Below are 14954 nucleotides of genomic sequence, written 5' to 3' on the forward strand. Positions count from 1 at the left end.
CCGTTTCCCCTCAGCCCACCACTTCCTCTGCCCCTCACCCAACACTCATTTGAAATTGTCTCCTAATGAGCAACTCGGCAGCCTCTTATTTTTCAGATCCAATGGAAAACTCTTTGTCTTCATTTTATTGACCCCTTTTCTGAATCTGTGTGATATGGTTTATTTCTTCCTTCTTTGTGAAAATCTCAATTTCATTGATTTCTAAGGCACAACTTTCTAGTTCCTTTAACTCTGTTTCTTAATCGCTTAAGTGTTGGCACTTCTTAGTTTCTATCCTCTGGCTACTATTTTATCCACTTTACATACTTTCCTGTGAGAGTTACCTACAGGTCAACCTAAATCCCAAATCTAGACTTCTTTCCTAAATGTTGTATTTCAAGTGTTTATCATTAGTCCCCAGCTTTGCCTTGTCTATTCAGCATCTCCATTTGGATGATGTTCACCTCGAACTTGACATCTTGAAAACCAAACCCTTGATGTTTCTTTCTCACACTTATTCTTCAAGACATTTTTCCTCTTTTCGCTGATGGTAATTCCAAACTTCCAGTTGCTTAGCCCCCACAACTTGAAGTCATCTTCAATTTCTCTCTTTCTCTTATACTCTATATCCAGTCCATCAATAAGTCCCATTTTTTCTATCATCAAAATATATTCAGAATCCACTTACTTTCAGCGACTCAACTGCTACACCTTTCTTCAATTTGCCATATCTGATCTGAAGTTTTGTAGCAGCTCCCAACTATACTCCCTGCCTCGGCCCTGCCCTATGCAATCTATTCTCTATTGAGCAGTCAGGATGGGTCTCTGACCACCTCTCTGACCTCATTTCCTACCACTATACCCAGAAAATACTTCTTCCAACATACTTGTTTCATGCTTCCCATATACCCCACATGGAGAATTCATTCCCATGTTACTGTACAGGTCATTATTTCACATAAATAGAATTTACTCAATTTTTCCTCACCAGGAAGTGCTTCTCAGTAATCCATATAGAATAGCTGTTCTCCACATTCTTTTCCAATCTTGCTTTACTTTTTCATGATGATCTTTTGCTTCTTCTTATCATATCTGACCCATTACACATATACTTTTGGGGCACTTCAGAATGATAGACTCTCATTATTGACTCATATGGCAATATTTGTTTAATTAGCTACTTATGTGTGTTTGATATATAACTGTAAACTCAATGTTCAACACAGAAACTGGAAATACAAATCATTGTAAAAATATATAACTTTTAAAAAGATTTATCCACTTATTTTAGAAAGAGAGAGAGAGCAGGAGCAGGGGGAGGGGCAGAAGAAGAGGGTGGGAGAAAAAGAGGGTTGAAGCACTCTCCCTCTGAGCATGGAGCCCCAAGTGGGGCTTGGCCCCAGGATCTAAGACCACCACCTGAGCTTAAATCAAGAGTCCAACACTAGGGGCGCCTGGGTGGCTCAGTTGGTTAAGTGCCAGACTCTTGGTTTCTGCTCAGATCATAGTCTCAGGGTCTTGAGATTGAGCCCCAAGTTGGCCATTTGGCTCTGTGCTGGGTTTGGGGTCTGCCTGGCATCTCCCTCTGCTCCTCCCCACATACCAGCTTGCTCATGCTTACTTGTTCTCTCTCTCACTCAAAAATAAATAAAATCTTTTTTAAAAGGGGGGCTTGGGTGGCTCAGTGGTTAAGTGTCTGCCTTTGGCTCAGGTCATTGATCCTGGAGTCCTGGGATCGAGTCCCACAACAGGCTCATTGCAGGGAGCCTGCTTTTCCCTCTATGTCTCTGCCTCTCTGTCTGTGTCTCTCAGTAATAAATAAATGAAATCTTTTTAAAAAAATAAAATAAAATAAATAAAAAGAGGGGGGGAGAGAGAGAGAGCATGAGCAGAGGAGAGGGAGAAGCAGGCTAGCTGTTGAGCAGGGAGCCTGATGTGGGGCTCAATCCCAGGACCCTAGGATCATGATCTGAGCTGAAGGCAGACGCCTAACCAACTGAGCCACCCAGGTGCCCCCAATTCATAAAATCTTAAAAAAAAAGAGTCAGGTGCTCAACCGACTGAGCCACATAGGTGCCTATATATATATATATATATAATATATATAATTTTTAAATTAAAATATAAATGTTCTTTCCCACCCCCTCTACAATGTAAGCCCCATGGGTGGAGGGACTTTGTTTTGTTCCTTCTGCATTCATAGCATCTACAATAGTGCCTGGCACATAGACCCTGGAAAATAAAGTAAGCACTGAAAATCTATATACAAATGTTTTCAAAAGTGATGTTAACACATCCAAAACCAGAATTAAATCCTCACAACCCTACTACTGTCTCCCTTCTCTCTCTAAACTCCTTTTCTTTCATTTTCTCCCCAGAAAATGACAGAACAGCTTTGAGTGCCCCCTCCACGTCTTTGCTCATGCCTACTTCACTTCCTGGAAGAGACTATCCTCTCCCTTTTTGGCCCCAGGACTCTTGTATAACTCCTTCTCCAAGAAGTTCGTCAGTCACCTCCTCAAAGATACCTGCTCTTCTCTCTTCCTTCCCTTTCCACAGGGTTGTCCCTTGTGCTCACACATCTGTGTTTTTCTAATGACCTTCTCCAAAAGGCTGAGAGCATCCTGAAATCCAGGAAGTAAGTCCAAGACCTCACCTATTATCTTTCCCGCCATCTTTAGGGCATAATTAAAAGCAGGCATTAGCATGCTCAGTTCACAAATTCACAGACTGAAGTACATTCCATCAGGCTTCAGAGCAGGAGAAAAAGCCCAGAATCCCTCAGGAATCCTCTTTGGAGCTTTCTTTCTTTCTTTCTTTCTTTCTTTCTTTCTTTCTTTCTTTTTCTTAAGATTTTATTTATTTATTAATGAGGGACACAGAGAGAGAGCTAGAGACACAAGCAGAGGGAGAAACAGGCTTCCTGCAGGGAACCGATGTGGGACTCGATCCCAGGACCCCAGGGATCAGGCCCTGAGTGGAAGGCAGATGCTCAATCGCTGAGCCACCCAGGCATTTCTGGAGCTGTATTTCTATCTCTTGGGTAGCTGGTCAGTTCTTGTCTTCAGTAAATCTTGCTATAAGCCTGGGTTCCTTTCTGTGCCCCTCTGAAAGGTAACCATGGATACTACTGAGCTGGCACAAAAGCCTTCAGTTAGAGACCACAAGTGGTTTTTAGGACACTTAGAGGGTTTTAAGGTGAGGGGCAAACCTCGGAAACACTTGCAAAGGTAGGACTTTCGCCTTAGGACCCCAGGCTGGGTATGTTTTCAGTTGAGGTTGATGCTAATGCTTAGCAGAGCCCTGGAGTCTTGACAGCCTCACACTGAGATATTAACTAGCTGTGAGTGGAAAACCAAAAGGGATTCCCAGGCAGAAAGCAGGGACCAGCCTGTGAATCTGGAGCAGTGGGCTCCATCACACAAGTGATGCCAGTAACAGTCCAGGCTACTGAGGGGATCCAGGCCAAGAGCCTGAAGGTAATGAGGTTTCCTGTCTCCAGACAGGGGGAACTTCCAGCATCCCCATGTCCCTCCCTCCCTCCGTCCTTGCCCCAAGTGCATTCTTCTCCTCCCAGCCCAGGACTGCAGGCAGACCGGAGAAGTTCACACCCAGATCTCTTTAAGAGGCTCCCTATTTCCTCTGAGCCCTGTCCGACCTCTGTCCCAGCGCCCAAGTGCCTCCCGACCCCAAGAGACCCGGGGCTTCCCTCTTTATCCTCAAACAAGGCATGCCTGTGGGGTGGGGATCTGGCAGCCCCACTCGCTCCCAGACTGGCGGAGCTGGGTCCCAACTTTCCAGTTCCTGCGGGCGCGTGGCGGGAAGTCAAACCGCATAGACTCGGTTCCACCGGGTGGAGGGCAGGTGCGCGCCGGGGTCAGTGAGGGCGTGTGGCGCGGAGCCTGCTGGCCACCTGAAGTGAGATCTCCAGGGGAGGGAGCGGGGCGGAGGGGGCCGGAGACGGACTTGGGGGCGAGAGGTGGCGGCAGTTCCCGGCGCTTTGACGTAGACTTGGAGAGGCGCCGAGCACTCCCACTGCTTAAGAGGCACCGTAGCCTTCAGGACGCCGGGGTGGGGACCGTCACTCGCTCGGGGAGCAGCCTGAGCTTTTCCTCCTCACACACTCCAGGGAACCCAGGGAGGGTTGAGCAGGTAAGTGCAAAGGGGTGCTCTCCTGCGACCTGGGAGTTCTGAGGCTCAGGGTAAGGGAAGTACTGGAGCGCAAAGGGCACGCACAGCCGGTCCTCGGCAGCTCCGCACTGAAGAGGGGGAGGCCGTTGAACCAGGTGTGGGATCGGGACGCAGCGAGCCCAACGCTGGGCTCCTAGCAGGGCGCACGGAGAACCCCGGGACCGAGGCACTTGCAGGCTCCGGGAAGAGTGTCCTGCCTGAGAAGGGAACCTATAGGAGCCGACCTGAGTGCTGTGGTGGGAGCAGACGGGGCGTCCTGCACCGCACTGACTTCAGCACCCTGGACAGCGTCCCGCCCTCCGTCTTCCTGTAACTCAGCGCTTGACACTTGGACTTGCCACCTAAGGATAAACAGCCTTTGGGGCAACTCAACTTCGATATTTTAGTTCAGAAGAGGACATATTGAATATAAGTTTGTTCAGGGAGAAATCCTGTGTAAGTGATCTGGAAATTTTTTTAAATAACCTGTATCTCAACATGCCTCTTCCAAATAGGAACCTGCATGCTCAAAGGCGTTTCTGAAATACTGATTTAAGGGTCTCAATATGCTCTGCTGCTGTGCAGAAGAGAAAGATTCAATCTTATGGTGCTATCCTTAAATGTTCCATATAGACGTATTCCCATGAGCTGTGCCTTGCTTGCCTTCGTGATATTCACATCTAAAAGGTTTGGAAATATAAGATAAAACTAAAAGTGAGCTGTATATGACCTCCTGTTTTTTCTTTATGTTAGAATTGTGTGAGTGTGATATATATTTTGTGTAGTTTTAAAGGTCAGATAAGCTTTTTCTCCTGGGATAAAAAGAAAATTCAGATTAGTATTATTTTAAGGACATTATTTCTCATTGCACCTGTCTGAAGTGTAACATAAGAATTTCAAAGTGGTATATAGTTAAATTTTTTAAGATTTGTTTATTTATTTATTTATTTATTTATTTGAAAAAGAGAGAGAGTGGGGGAGAGGGGCAAAGGGAGAAAATCTTCAAGCAGACTCCATGCTGAATGGAGCCCCTGGGGCTTGACCTCATGACTCATGTGATCATGACCTGAGGTGAAACAAAGAGAGGCCCAACCAACCTACTGAGCCACCTAAGTGCTCCTATATGGTTTACTTTTATTGCAGCAGGCTTTGAGAGCCAGAAAAGTTGAATGAGAGGCAAATGTTTTCATTAAAATTCTTAAGATTCATAGCAAGAAGAAAGAAATGGTAAAACATTATCTTTATGAAAGTTATATCAGAATTGTAGAGTAGTTTATGTGCTGACAAAATGTCAATTGACTCTACTCTAATGGATTGAATATATGCTCTTTGGTTCCCATACTTTTAGTATCTAAATAAACATAAACCTTATGTTTATGTTTATTTACAACATTTTATAATTTTTATGCTTTTTAAAAATTGAAAGTCACCCCAAATAAGAAAACATCTAAGGATGAAATATATTAAAATTCTTAATTGCATGGGAGTCCTGGATTAGAATAGGTAGGCTAAACTATGATATTATAGAATAATTAAAGTCATGCAGTAAGACTTTAAATTTTCACTGTATATTCTTTTAAACTCTGTTCCTCTGTACTAGGGAAAACAAATTCACTTACTCATTTCCTAAAGGAACATGTCTTAGAAATTAATACTTTCTAATCTAAATATCTTGGTTTCATAGTACCTGGTGTGGCAATGACCCATTTTAGGTAGAATGGGACTCATGGGAGATACAGTGTAAGAATTTTCCTAGGGACAATGACGTATTTCCCTTGCTGGCACAAAGGTTTTTAAAAGCATGATTATTTTCATTATTGAGTGGAGCTCAAGTAAGGATTTGTAAGATATTTCCATTCTATTCAGTTTCAGCCCCATGGCCAATCCTGGGAACAGAAGAGGGATCTACTGCCCCTTGACCCTTACCTGCTCCCTGCTCATTGTGGGAATGTGCTGTGTCTCTCCTTTCTTCTGTCATAGCCAGACAGACCTGCTGGCTCTTAACCAAGCTGATCCTCAGTGCTGGGAATCTTCTTCAGTGCTCCTCCTGGAAATGCGGAAGCCTCGAATTTCTAACACTGTTTCAGGTTTCTGGGATTTTATGATCTACCTGAAGTCATCTGAGAACTTGAAGCATGGAGCACTGTTTTGGGATCTGGCCCAACTCTTCTGGGACATCTATGTGGACTGTGTCCTCTCCAGGAACCATGGCTTAGGAAGGAGGCAATTGGCTGGGAAGGAAGAAAAGATTTCAGCAGTGCATCCACAGCACACAGGGAGAAAACAAGGTGGTCAATTCTAGGTCCCATGTCTTTCAAAATGGTCAATCAAGTATGAATGTGCCCAATTGTGAGGAAGAGGGAAATGGTTTTAGGGGAATTCATTGCCACATATATTCCTCTCAGGGGTGAATTCAAGAGCACAGAAGTCATAGGAAGATAGCACTTCCTTTTGTATTTTATGGTAGCTGTCTATATCATTATATTGTCTTCATTTTCATACTTCATGTAAATACCAGCAAGGAAGAATAAAAAGACAAGTAAGAAAAAGCATGATTCCCAAAATACAACACAAAAGTATAAAGTGATTAGCCTGAATATTAGGGGTCATAACCTGTCTTTAACATGCTATGGACTTGGGAAGATTTGAATGTAAGTCTGGGGAATATTCACAACACACAAGCTTTTATCTCCTTTAAATAGAATAAAATATGGCTTCCATGTAAATGGAGGGGCTCCTTGCAATGTACCTAGCTGGTGAAATAAAAGGCAGAAAAATTGGCTGGCTTGCAGATTCACTCCTTGTTGCTTTTTGAACAAATGTCAAATATGTAATTAACTTTCAGCAAGCTGAGTGATTAATTTTTAGTAATTTGGAAATTCCGACAAATTTAGAGATTCTCAGTGGTGCGAATATTATATTCAAAATCAGTCTTCTCTGGGGGCACTAGAAGAAATATCCTTTATAGAATTAGAATTAGAGCAAATGAGCCCCTGTGAGTAAGCTGAGAAATAGATAACTTAGCTCTATTCATATTGTTTTTATTCCTTTTTAAATGTTGTTTCAACCAATGAGCTTCCAATCCTTGCAACAAAGGCTGTTTGGGTGATAATAACTCTTGGAATTACTTATGCAACAGTGAAAAACTGAGGCATAACTAATTTTTACATTTATATCCCTATAATTTCTCTACTGGAATAATACTTAACAGTAATAGTTCTAGATCAACCGTTTCCCAAGATATTGTAGAGCCTTTATATATCTACTTTGTTTTAACCTCAATAGCTAAAAATCCTCATGGTTTGCTGATCCATTAAACCAGATAATCCATTGCTGTTATTTATAGATAAATTTACTATTTTGGCAAGTGTTATTGTAACTTAAACCAATTTCCATTTTTAGAGGAAATATTCTTTTACCAGCTTAGCTACTAAAGAAATACAAAGTAAGTGTCTTTCAATGTTGGTTACCAATATTTAAAAAACTGTTTTAAACAGAGGCTGTTTAGACATCAGTATCAATAGAATTGGATATTTTCTTCACTTGTGGTATAGAACTCTTTCTTCCATTCTTATCATATTTAGTTGTCATTCTCAAATCACTACCCATATTTATTGGGGCTTTTTAAAGGTATTTTGCACTCATTTTAAATTACTAAAGTATCTATAGACTAAATGAAAATAATAATAATTGTGTTCAGGTGAATATGAAAACAATTATATACACACATAAGGTCTTTCTCTAAAACAGCTTTCAGTTGGCTTGCTTGCAATGTGGCTATCAGAATAGTTTGAAGCTACATGTAATTTTTTGAGCATATTTAAGCATAGAATTTCTTCTTCTTTTAAAAAAAATAGTAGATTTATTTTCAGTTTTGGAAGGCGCTTTCTTTTTTCTTGCTACAGAGTTGCTGTTGACTCAGCTGGTTTGCAAACTTTAGCCAGAGCAGCTATGTAGCAGGAGGGAATATTTTACTTTATTGAAGTTATTTTAATGTTTGACATAAACAGTTGTTTGCAGATCAGGAAACAAGACTTTCCATTTAGATTGTATAATCACAGTCAGAGAGGGTCTTGGGTCAAGGAGACACCATGTCTAAAAGTTAAATAGTTGCTGGAACACTGAGTTTCATCTCAAGAGGCTTGATTAAATCTCTAGTGGTTCAACTGGGCTCTGGATGTACCTGCACAGATTCTCCACTAATTTTTTCTATTGTTCATAAGGGATTAATCTACTACCAGGTTGGGATGGGGTGAGGGTGAAGAGATGTTTGTCTCTATAGTTCTTGGGGATATCGAATCACCAGAGCAGAAGGAAAGAACTAATGTGTCTATATAACTTGCAAAAAGATTTTTGTTATTTTTATATCCTCAAATTTAAATAGTTTAAATGCACTTGAGAAATGTTGCTGCGAATCATGCTTTGTTAAAAACATTAAACTCCTATATGTATGTTAATATATCATATTTGTCAATATTGGGCCAACAAATAATGAAAACAAGAGATATCAAATAGCTATGTAACTTAAGTCAACTTAATTAACTGATTTAGCTCTCAGTTTCTTCATCTGAAAAAGAGGGGTGAGGAAAGAATTAGATGGCCCACAAAGTCTCCATTCTCCATTCTCCATTCTAGTGTTCTGTGATTCTACAAAAGGGGAATTTATGGAAGGCATGTATTTAACTATGGATAGAGTCTGGAAGAGCTTTACCTCAAGGACAGCTTGAACTGGGTGATGACTTGGATACTGTAGTTGTTTCTAACAATGCTCAGCAGGAACAGAAGGCATCCAGAAAAGAGAATTCCAAAAATTCTGAGGGCTAGAGATATCATCACTTGAGGAAAGACTCAAAAGATCATTGTTATTTAGTCTAAAAAGATATGAGTCAAGGGCTGAATGCTGAAATATCCAGAAAGTGTGAAGATGGTGTAACCCAGCTTAACCAATAAATTACCATGGATCATGTCAAGGCAGAGAGAAATAATGAGTTATTAATTGATTTAGGAAAAGAGTAGGCTGATTAACTTTCAAATAGGAATAATAGAGTTAAGTTTAACTCATGGTTAGTAAGAACTTCAATGCAAATAAAGGGATTTTGACATCCTTGCTTGCATACAAAAATAATGGCCTTTTTCTGCAACAAACCTTGCTCTGCCAATGAGAAAAACAGAAAAACCTGTCTGCCTGAGACTGGCAGTTTGTGTGTTCTAGGAAGATTGTGAGTCTTTGCATTGCTCATGATGAGGAAATTAAAATTTAGATTTATAATATGATGATATTTGCCGTTGGTGTCTAGCTGGCAAATGTTTGTGCTTATTTTTTAAACCCTAAGCATTAGAGAAAACAATGCTTCAGGAATATATATAATTGGTTTTACAAATGCTTGATTTTTTACTTTACTGGTTCCAAGAAATTTCCTAGTAACATCTTCAGAAATTTCTCATCTAGAAATCTATCCTGAGGAAACATTCAGAGATGTGGCCAACAATGCAGGACAAGGATCTTCACTGGAATACTGTTTATAACAACAGAAAACTTGGAAATGATTGAAATGTAATGGTTAATGAAATTATGGTCTGAAGTGTATACGCATAAAGCTTTAACATAAAAAATTGTATAATGACCATTTTTACTTTTTTAATCAGAAAAACATCTTAGTACATACACATTCATTAACAAGGAAATACATTTATTACAATTTACTTAATTTATGTTATTTAAACTGCAAAGGACACATAAGCACAGATTTGCATACACACTCCTGCAACAAATTTATAGAGACTTTTGATAAGGACAGAAACAACGAACTTTATTTTTTATTTTTAAAGATTTGAGAGAGACAGAAAGGGTGTGAGAGTCGAGGAAGAGGCAGGGGGAGAGAATCTTCAAGCAGATTCCCTGCAGAGTGCAGAGCCCAAGGCAGGGCCCCAGCCCAGGACCCATGAGATCATGACCTGAATGGAAACCAAAAGTCAGATGCTCAACTCATGAGCCACCCAGGAACCCCAACAAACTTTCTTTTAAAACCAATTTATTGGGATCCCTGGGTGGCGCAGTGGTTTGGCGCCTGCCTTTGGCCCGGGTGCGATCCTGGGATCTGGGATTGAATCCCACGTCGGGCTCCCGGTGCATGAAGCCTGCTTCTCCCTCTGCCTGTGTCTCTGCCTCTCTCTCTCTGTGTGTGTGACTATCATAAATAAATAAAAATAAAAAAAAAATAAAACCAATTTATTGACATTTAAGTGACCTGAGAATAATCTGGTGCTCTAACAATGAGTTACTTTTCTCTACTTTCAGGTGCATATTCTCAGCAACTAAGAACACCTTTCCTAAAGAAGAAAGAGTTGATTGAAGGTTTGATAAGCATGCATTTGCACAAGAGTGGGTCTAAGTTCATTGGAAAAGTCACCAGTGGCCTGGAAATAAAGAGAAAATAAATCTAACTTCAGAGCTATCTCACATCTTGGAATTTAAAAAAAAAAAAACACGTTTTTCTTGACTATTGATCATTTGTTTACTTGAAATGATGGGAATGTTCAGAGATAAATCATCAGCCACATTCTGAGTACTTAACTTAAGGTTTCATTCTAACATGTTCCTTCAAATGGTAGCTTTAATGCCCGACCATCCCACTGTCAGAGAGAGTTAAAATAGCTTTCAAAGAGGACCAGGGGATTGGACAAATCAGATTGTTTGTATTCATTCTGATAAATTGTTCTGGGATGCTGGATATTGTTAATGAACAAAACGGCCATACATTGAACTTGAATACACTGCATGACTTCCAAGCCATTAGCCATTGCTTATGTACAGGCATAAAAGGAACTATACTTATTAATTATCACTTAATAACTCTGTAATACCTAAATCTTGTTTGAAAGGATATTTTTGAATACTATATAAAACAGACAGCAAACAAAAAAAATGCACAAAAATAGCAAGTAAAGCATTCTTCTAATGGAAACAAAATTAATAAAAGCTCTGGACCTCAAGTAACATTACTGGAGTCTCTTTATTTCAACCTTTGATGTTACCATCACTGATAATCTAAACTCTAATAAAATAGCAGTAAGTATAAGTATTTTCCAATTAGCATATTTTCTATTTTATTAAATATTAAAGTTCTGTAAGTGGTCAGTTACATTTTGCATGCAAAGCAAACAAAAAGTAAAATGAACAGCATTATAATGAAAGAATCCATTAAAAGTTTTTCCCTGAAAAATGAACAGACCTGATGAGGTTCACAGCAGAGAAATCCATTGAGCAAACATATTTGAGATCCAGACACAATGCGACTTTTTTTATCTCTAATTACTTCATCTTTCCAATTGTTCTATCACAACCAATACTTGACAACCAATTTGAATCTCAGATATGTTGGCAATTCACTTGCTTTTTCCAGACCTAAAGGAAGCGTCAGTAAATGTTTTTTCACTGGAGGTTGAGGGGTCTCCTTAAACTAAAAACCTCATCTAAAGGTTATCAGAAGACACAGCTGCATTTGAGAATTAACCAAGTCCTAAAAACAGGGGAAATGAGTCTGGGGAAGGAACTTGGGAAGGGGAACCAGCCTCAGCTTGGGTAGGAGAAGGGCACATTAAAAGCTGCCACATTACATTTCTACATGGACTCATGGTTCTACTTTCATGCCACTTTCTCTAATATCTTTCATCACATTCTTAAAAAAACATCATGTAAACTTATTATTTCTTATAAATCATGGAAGAAATGCTACTCTTGCCACTCTTGCTTATAGAAAAGCCTGCCCTTTGCTCCTCCCACACCTGGGTAGTATACAACAGGGCCTGCCAATTTTTTCTATAAAGGTTCAGATAGCAAATATCATATGACTATAGGCCATCTGGTCTCTGTTGAAACTAATAATCAATTCTTCTTTTGTAGAATACAAGTCATCATAGACACTATGTGAATGAATGAGCATGGCTGTGTTCTAATAAAACTTTGTTTATGGACAATGAAATTTAAATCCATATCATTTTCAGGTGTCACAACATATTCTCCATTTGACTCTGTCGATCATTTTTTTAAGATGTAATAACCACTCTTAGCTCATAGCTTGGATAAAACAGGCAGTAAGCAGGATTTGGCTTGTGGGGTGTAGCTTGCTGATCAGTGTTTTAGGGGATGCTTATTAAACTTATAAGGAACAAGCGAGATAAAGTGAGAAAGACAGAGAATAAAATTTTAAAAAATCGTAATAGGCCAAAAAGCAAATATTAGCATGAGATTGAACATGGATAACCTAGTCCTAATCCTATTAAATTGGACATCATTTTCTTCTGGAACAGTACTATAAATTACAGATCATATTAAAAGAATTGGTAGCCTCTCTAAATGCAACATGGATTGCACATCAAGATAATATGCAAAACACTAGAATCAGAGCAATATTTATTGAGAGAAAGTATAGAGTATAGGCTCAGAACCCAGGTTGAAATCTCAACTTCATCAACTACTGGCCATGCAACTTTTGGCAAGTTACTGATGCTCTTTGTGCCATAGTTCCTTCATAAAATGAGATCTCTACTTGCTAGTTTTTTCGTGAGGATTAAATGAGTTAGTACTTGTAAGGTGCTTAGAAACTAAGTGCTCTGATAGTCAAAGAATATTAGCTATTACTTGGATGTTATTAAGTTAAGCATCTATACCCCAATCATACACGCAGAGAAAGGGGGCTGGCGGGTACTTTAGCCAAAGTCATTGGATATAGGATTTTAGCAAGAAATATTCATGTTTTCAAAATAAACTTATTTTGAGATAATTATTGATTCATATATAGTTATAAGAAATAATACAGAGACATCCTGTATACCTTTCATCCAGTTTCCCTCAATGGTAGTAACATCTTGCATAATTATAGTACAATAATACAACCAGGAAATTGACATTAGTACAATCCACAAAGTTTATTCAGATTTCACCAGTTTTGCATACACTCGTGTGTGTGTGTGTGTGTGTGTGTGTGTTTAGTGCTGTGTCAAGCTTGTCCTCCATCAGGAGCATCCAGATAGAAAATTTGGTCATCGATTCAATAATTTAAATAATACTTGAAGAAAACAGTTGCATGAATTCATGTAAATCACACACTTGAATATTAATATTCAAATTAAGAATAGCCCTCTGTTGGAAACTCAGCATACACAGATTTAACTTGGCCTCTTCTTTCCATTTCCTTCCACCACCCCTTCCTCCCAAGGATTTACTCTGAACTGAAGAACTAAGACACATGAGTAGGGAGATTTAAAAATAAAACTTACTTTCTTCACACTTCACACCAAATTACTGAGAGGTAAAAGGCTTAATTCTTTCAGTATAGATTTTGAAAACATGTTTCATTGTCATCCCAAGGAGCCTTTGAACCTGGACTCTTTATCACTTCAAGTTGGACACGGTGATCTGATCAACGAGAGCAGAGAAGGCCCTGCACACCCGCTCAGCTCCACAATACAGGTCCATGTCTACTGAAGATTGCAGGCCTGAAAACAACAAACAGAAGAGTCCTTCAGAGAAAGTGCCTGTAGGTTTTTAAGCTGATCTTGCTAAAACTCTAGCACAGAAACTCTTCCTCCCCAATTCCTGATGAGAATGTCCTTTTTCTACCAGCTGGCAAATAGGATGGCTATTATTTGTCATGATCAATTGCTAATACCACTTGGTTGTGGGTTCTTAAAAGGCCTTCTTCCACGACTCAGAGCACAAATCTGAGTAGCCAGAAAGCCCACTCTAGAGCAGCGGTATTCAAATTCTGGTGTATGTCAGAATCACCTGGAGAGCGTAAAAACAGATTGCTAGCTCCTACCCTAAGAGCTCTGATTCAGTATATATGATGGTTAATTTTATACCTCAGCTTGACTGGCTACTAATGCCCAGATGTTTGGTCAAACTTTATTCTGAGTGTGCTGTGGGGGTGTTTCTGGATGAGATTGATATTTGAATCTACAGACCGACTACAGCGGATGGCCCTCCCTAATGTGGTCGTGCCTCGTCCAATCAGCTGAAGACCTAAGTTAAGCAGAAAAGCTGAGTGAGAGAATTTCTCCTACCTGACTGCCTTGCAGCTGCAACATCAGTTTTCCTCTGCCTGCAGATTTCAACCGAAATATCTTCCTAGGTCTCCAGCCTGCCAGCTTTTGCTTTATGCACACCCATACGTTCTTCTAAGTTTCCAATTTATTGACAGTAGATCTGGGGACTTGTCATCCTCCATAATCACATGAGCCAATTCCTGAAAATAATGTTTCTTTCCTATCTCTATATTTATATCCTATTGGTTTGGTTTCTTTGGAGATGCCTCATATATATGCCTCATATATATGCCTCATATATATGCCTCATATATATGCCTCATATATAGTGTATCAGGGAGGTAGTCCAAGAATTTGCATTTCTGATATGGTCCCAAGTGATTCTGATGCCATTGGTCTAGGGACCACGCTTTGAAAATCTGCGCTGTACAGCTACTGATGAATGCTTTCAGTAGTTCCCTATGATCTATTATAAGAGAGATAGTGTTGTAGAAAGATCTACAGCGTGGCAGTTATCAACCAAAAGTTTGATATGCATAATATTTAACCTAAGAATTATATTTCTAGAAAATGATGCTACAGGGATCCCTGGGTGGCGCAGCGGTTTAGCGCCTGCCTTTGGCCCAGGGCGCGATCCTGGAGACCCGAGATCGAATCCCACGTCAGGCTCCCGGTGCATGGAGCCTGCTTCTCCCTCTGCCTGTGTCTCTGCCTCTCTCTCTCTCTCTGTGTGTGACTATCATAAATAAATAAAAATA

General features: G+C 39.9%; 2 protein-coding genes across 2 annotated transcripts in view; one reads left to right on the top strand and one right to left on the bottom strand.

The window, feature by feature from the left end:
* Window positions 1–4030: 4030 nt before the first annotated feature.
* FAM237A (family with sequence similarity 237 member A) lies at window positions 4031–11146 on the top strand. The gene is made up of 3 exons (XM_025442047.3): window positions 4031–4131; window positions 6016–6437; window positions 10448–11146. Exons 2-3 carry the CDS (start codon window positions 6026–6028, stop codon window positions 10585–10587), a joined length of 552 nt encoding a protein of 183 aa, XP_025297832.1. The 5' UTR covers window positions 4031–4131; window positions 6016–6025; the 3' UTR covers window positions 10588–11146.
* A 2304-nt stretch (window positions 11147–13450) lies between these two features.
* DYTN (dystrotelin) overlaps window positions 13451–14954 on the bottom strand; it is a gene marked incomplete at its 5' end in the record, with an annotated part of 46384 nt that continues 44880 nt past the window's right edge. Inside the window, one exon of the mRNA XM_025442288.3 lies at window positions 13451–13647. Within this exon, the coding sequence (XP_025298073.3) occupies window positions 13544–13647 (104 nt within the window). The remainder of the gene's footprint in view (window positions 13648–14954) is intronic.

Source organism: Canis lupus, chromosome 37, assembly GCF_003254725.2.
Source record: "Canis lupus dingo isolate Sandy chromosome 37, ASM325472v2, whole genome shotgun sequence".
Lineage (NCBI taxonomy): Eukaryota > Metazoa > Chordata > Mammalia > Carnivora > Canidae > Canis > Canis lupus.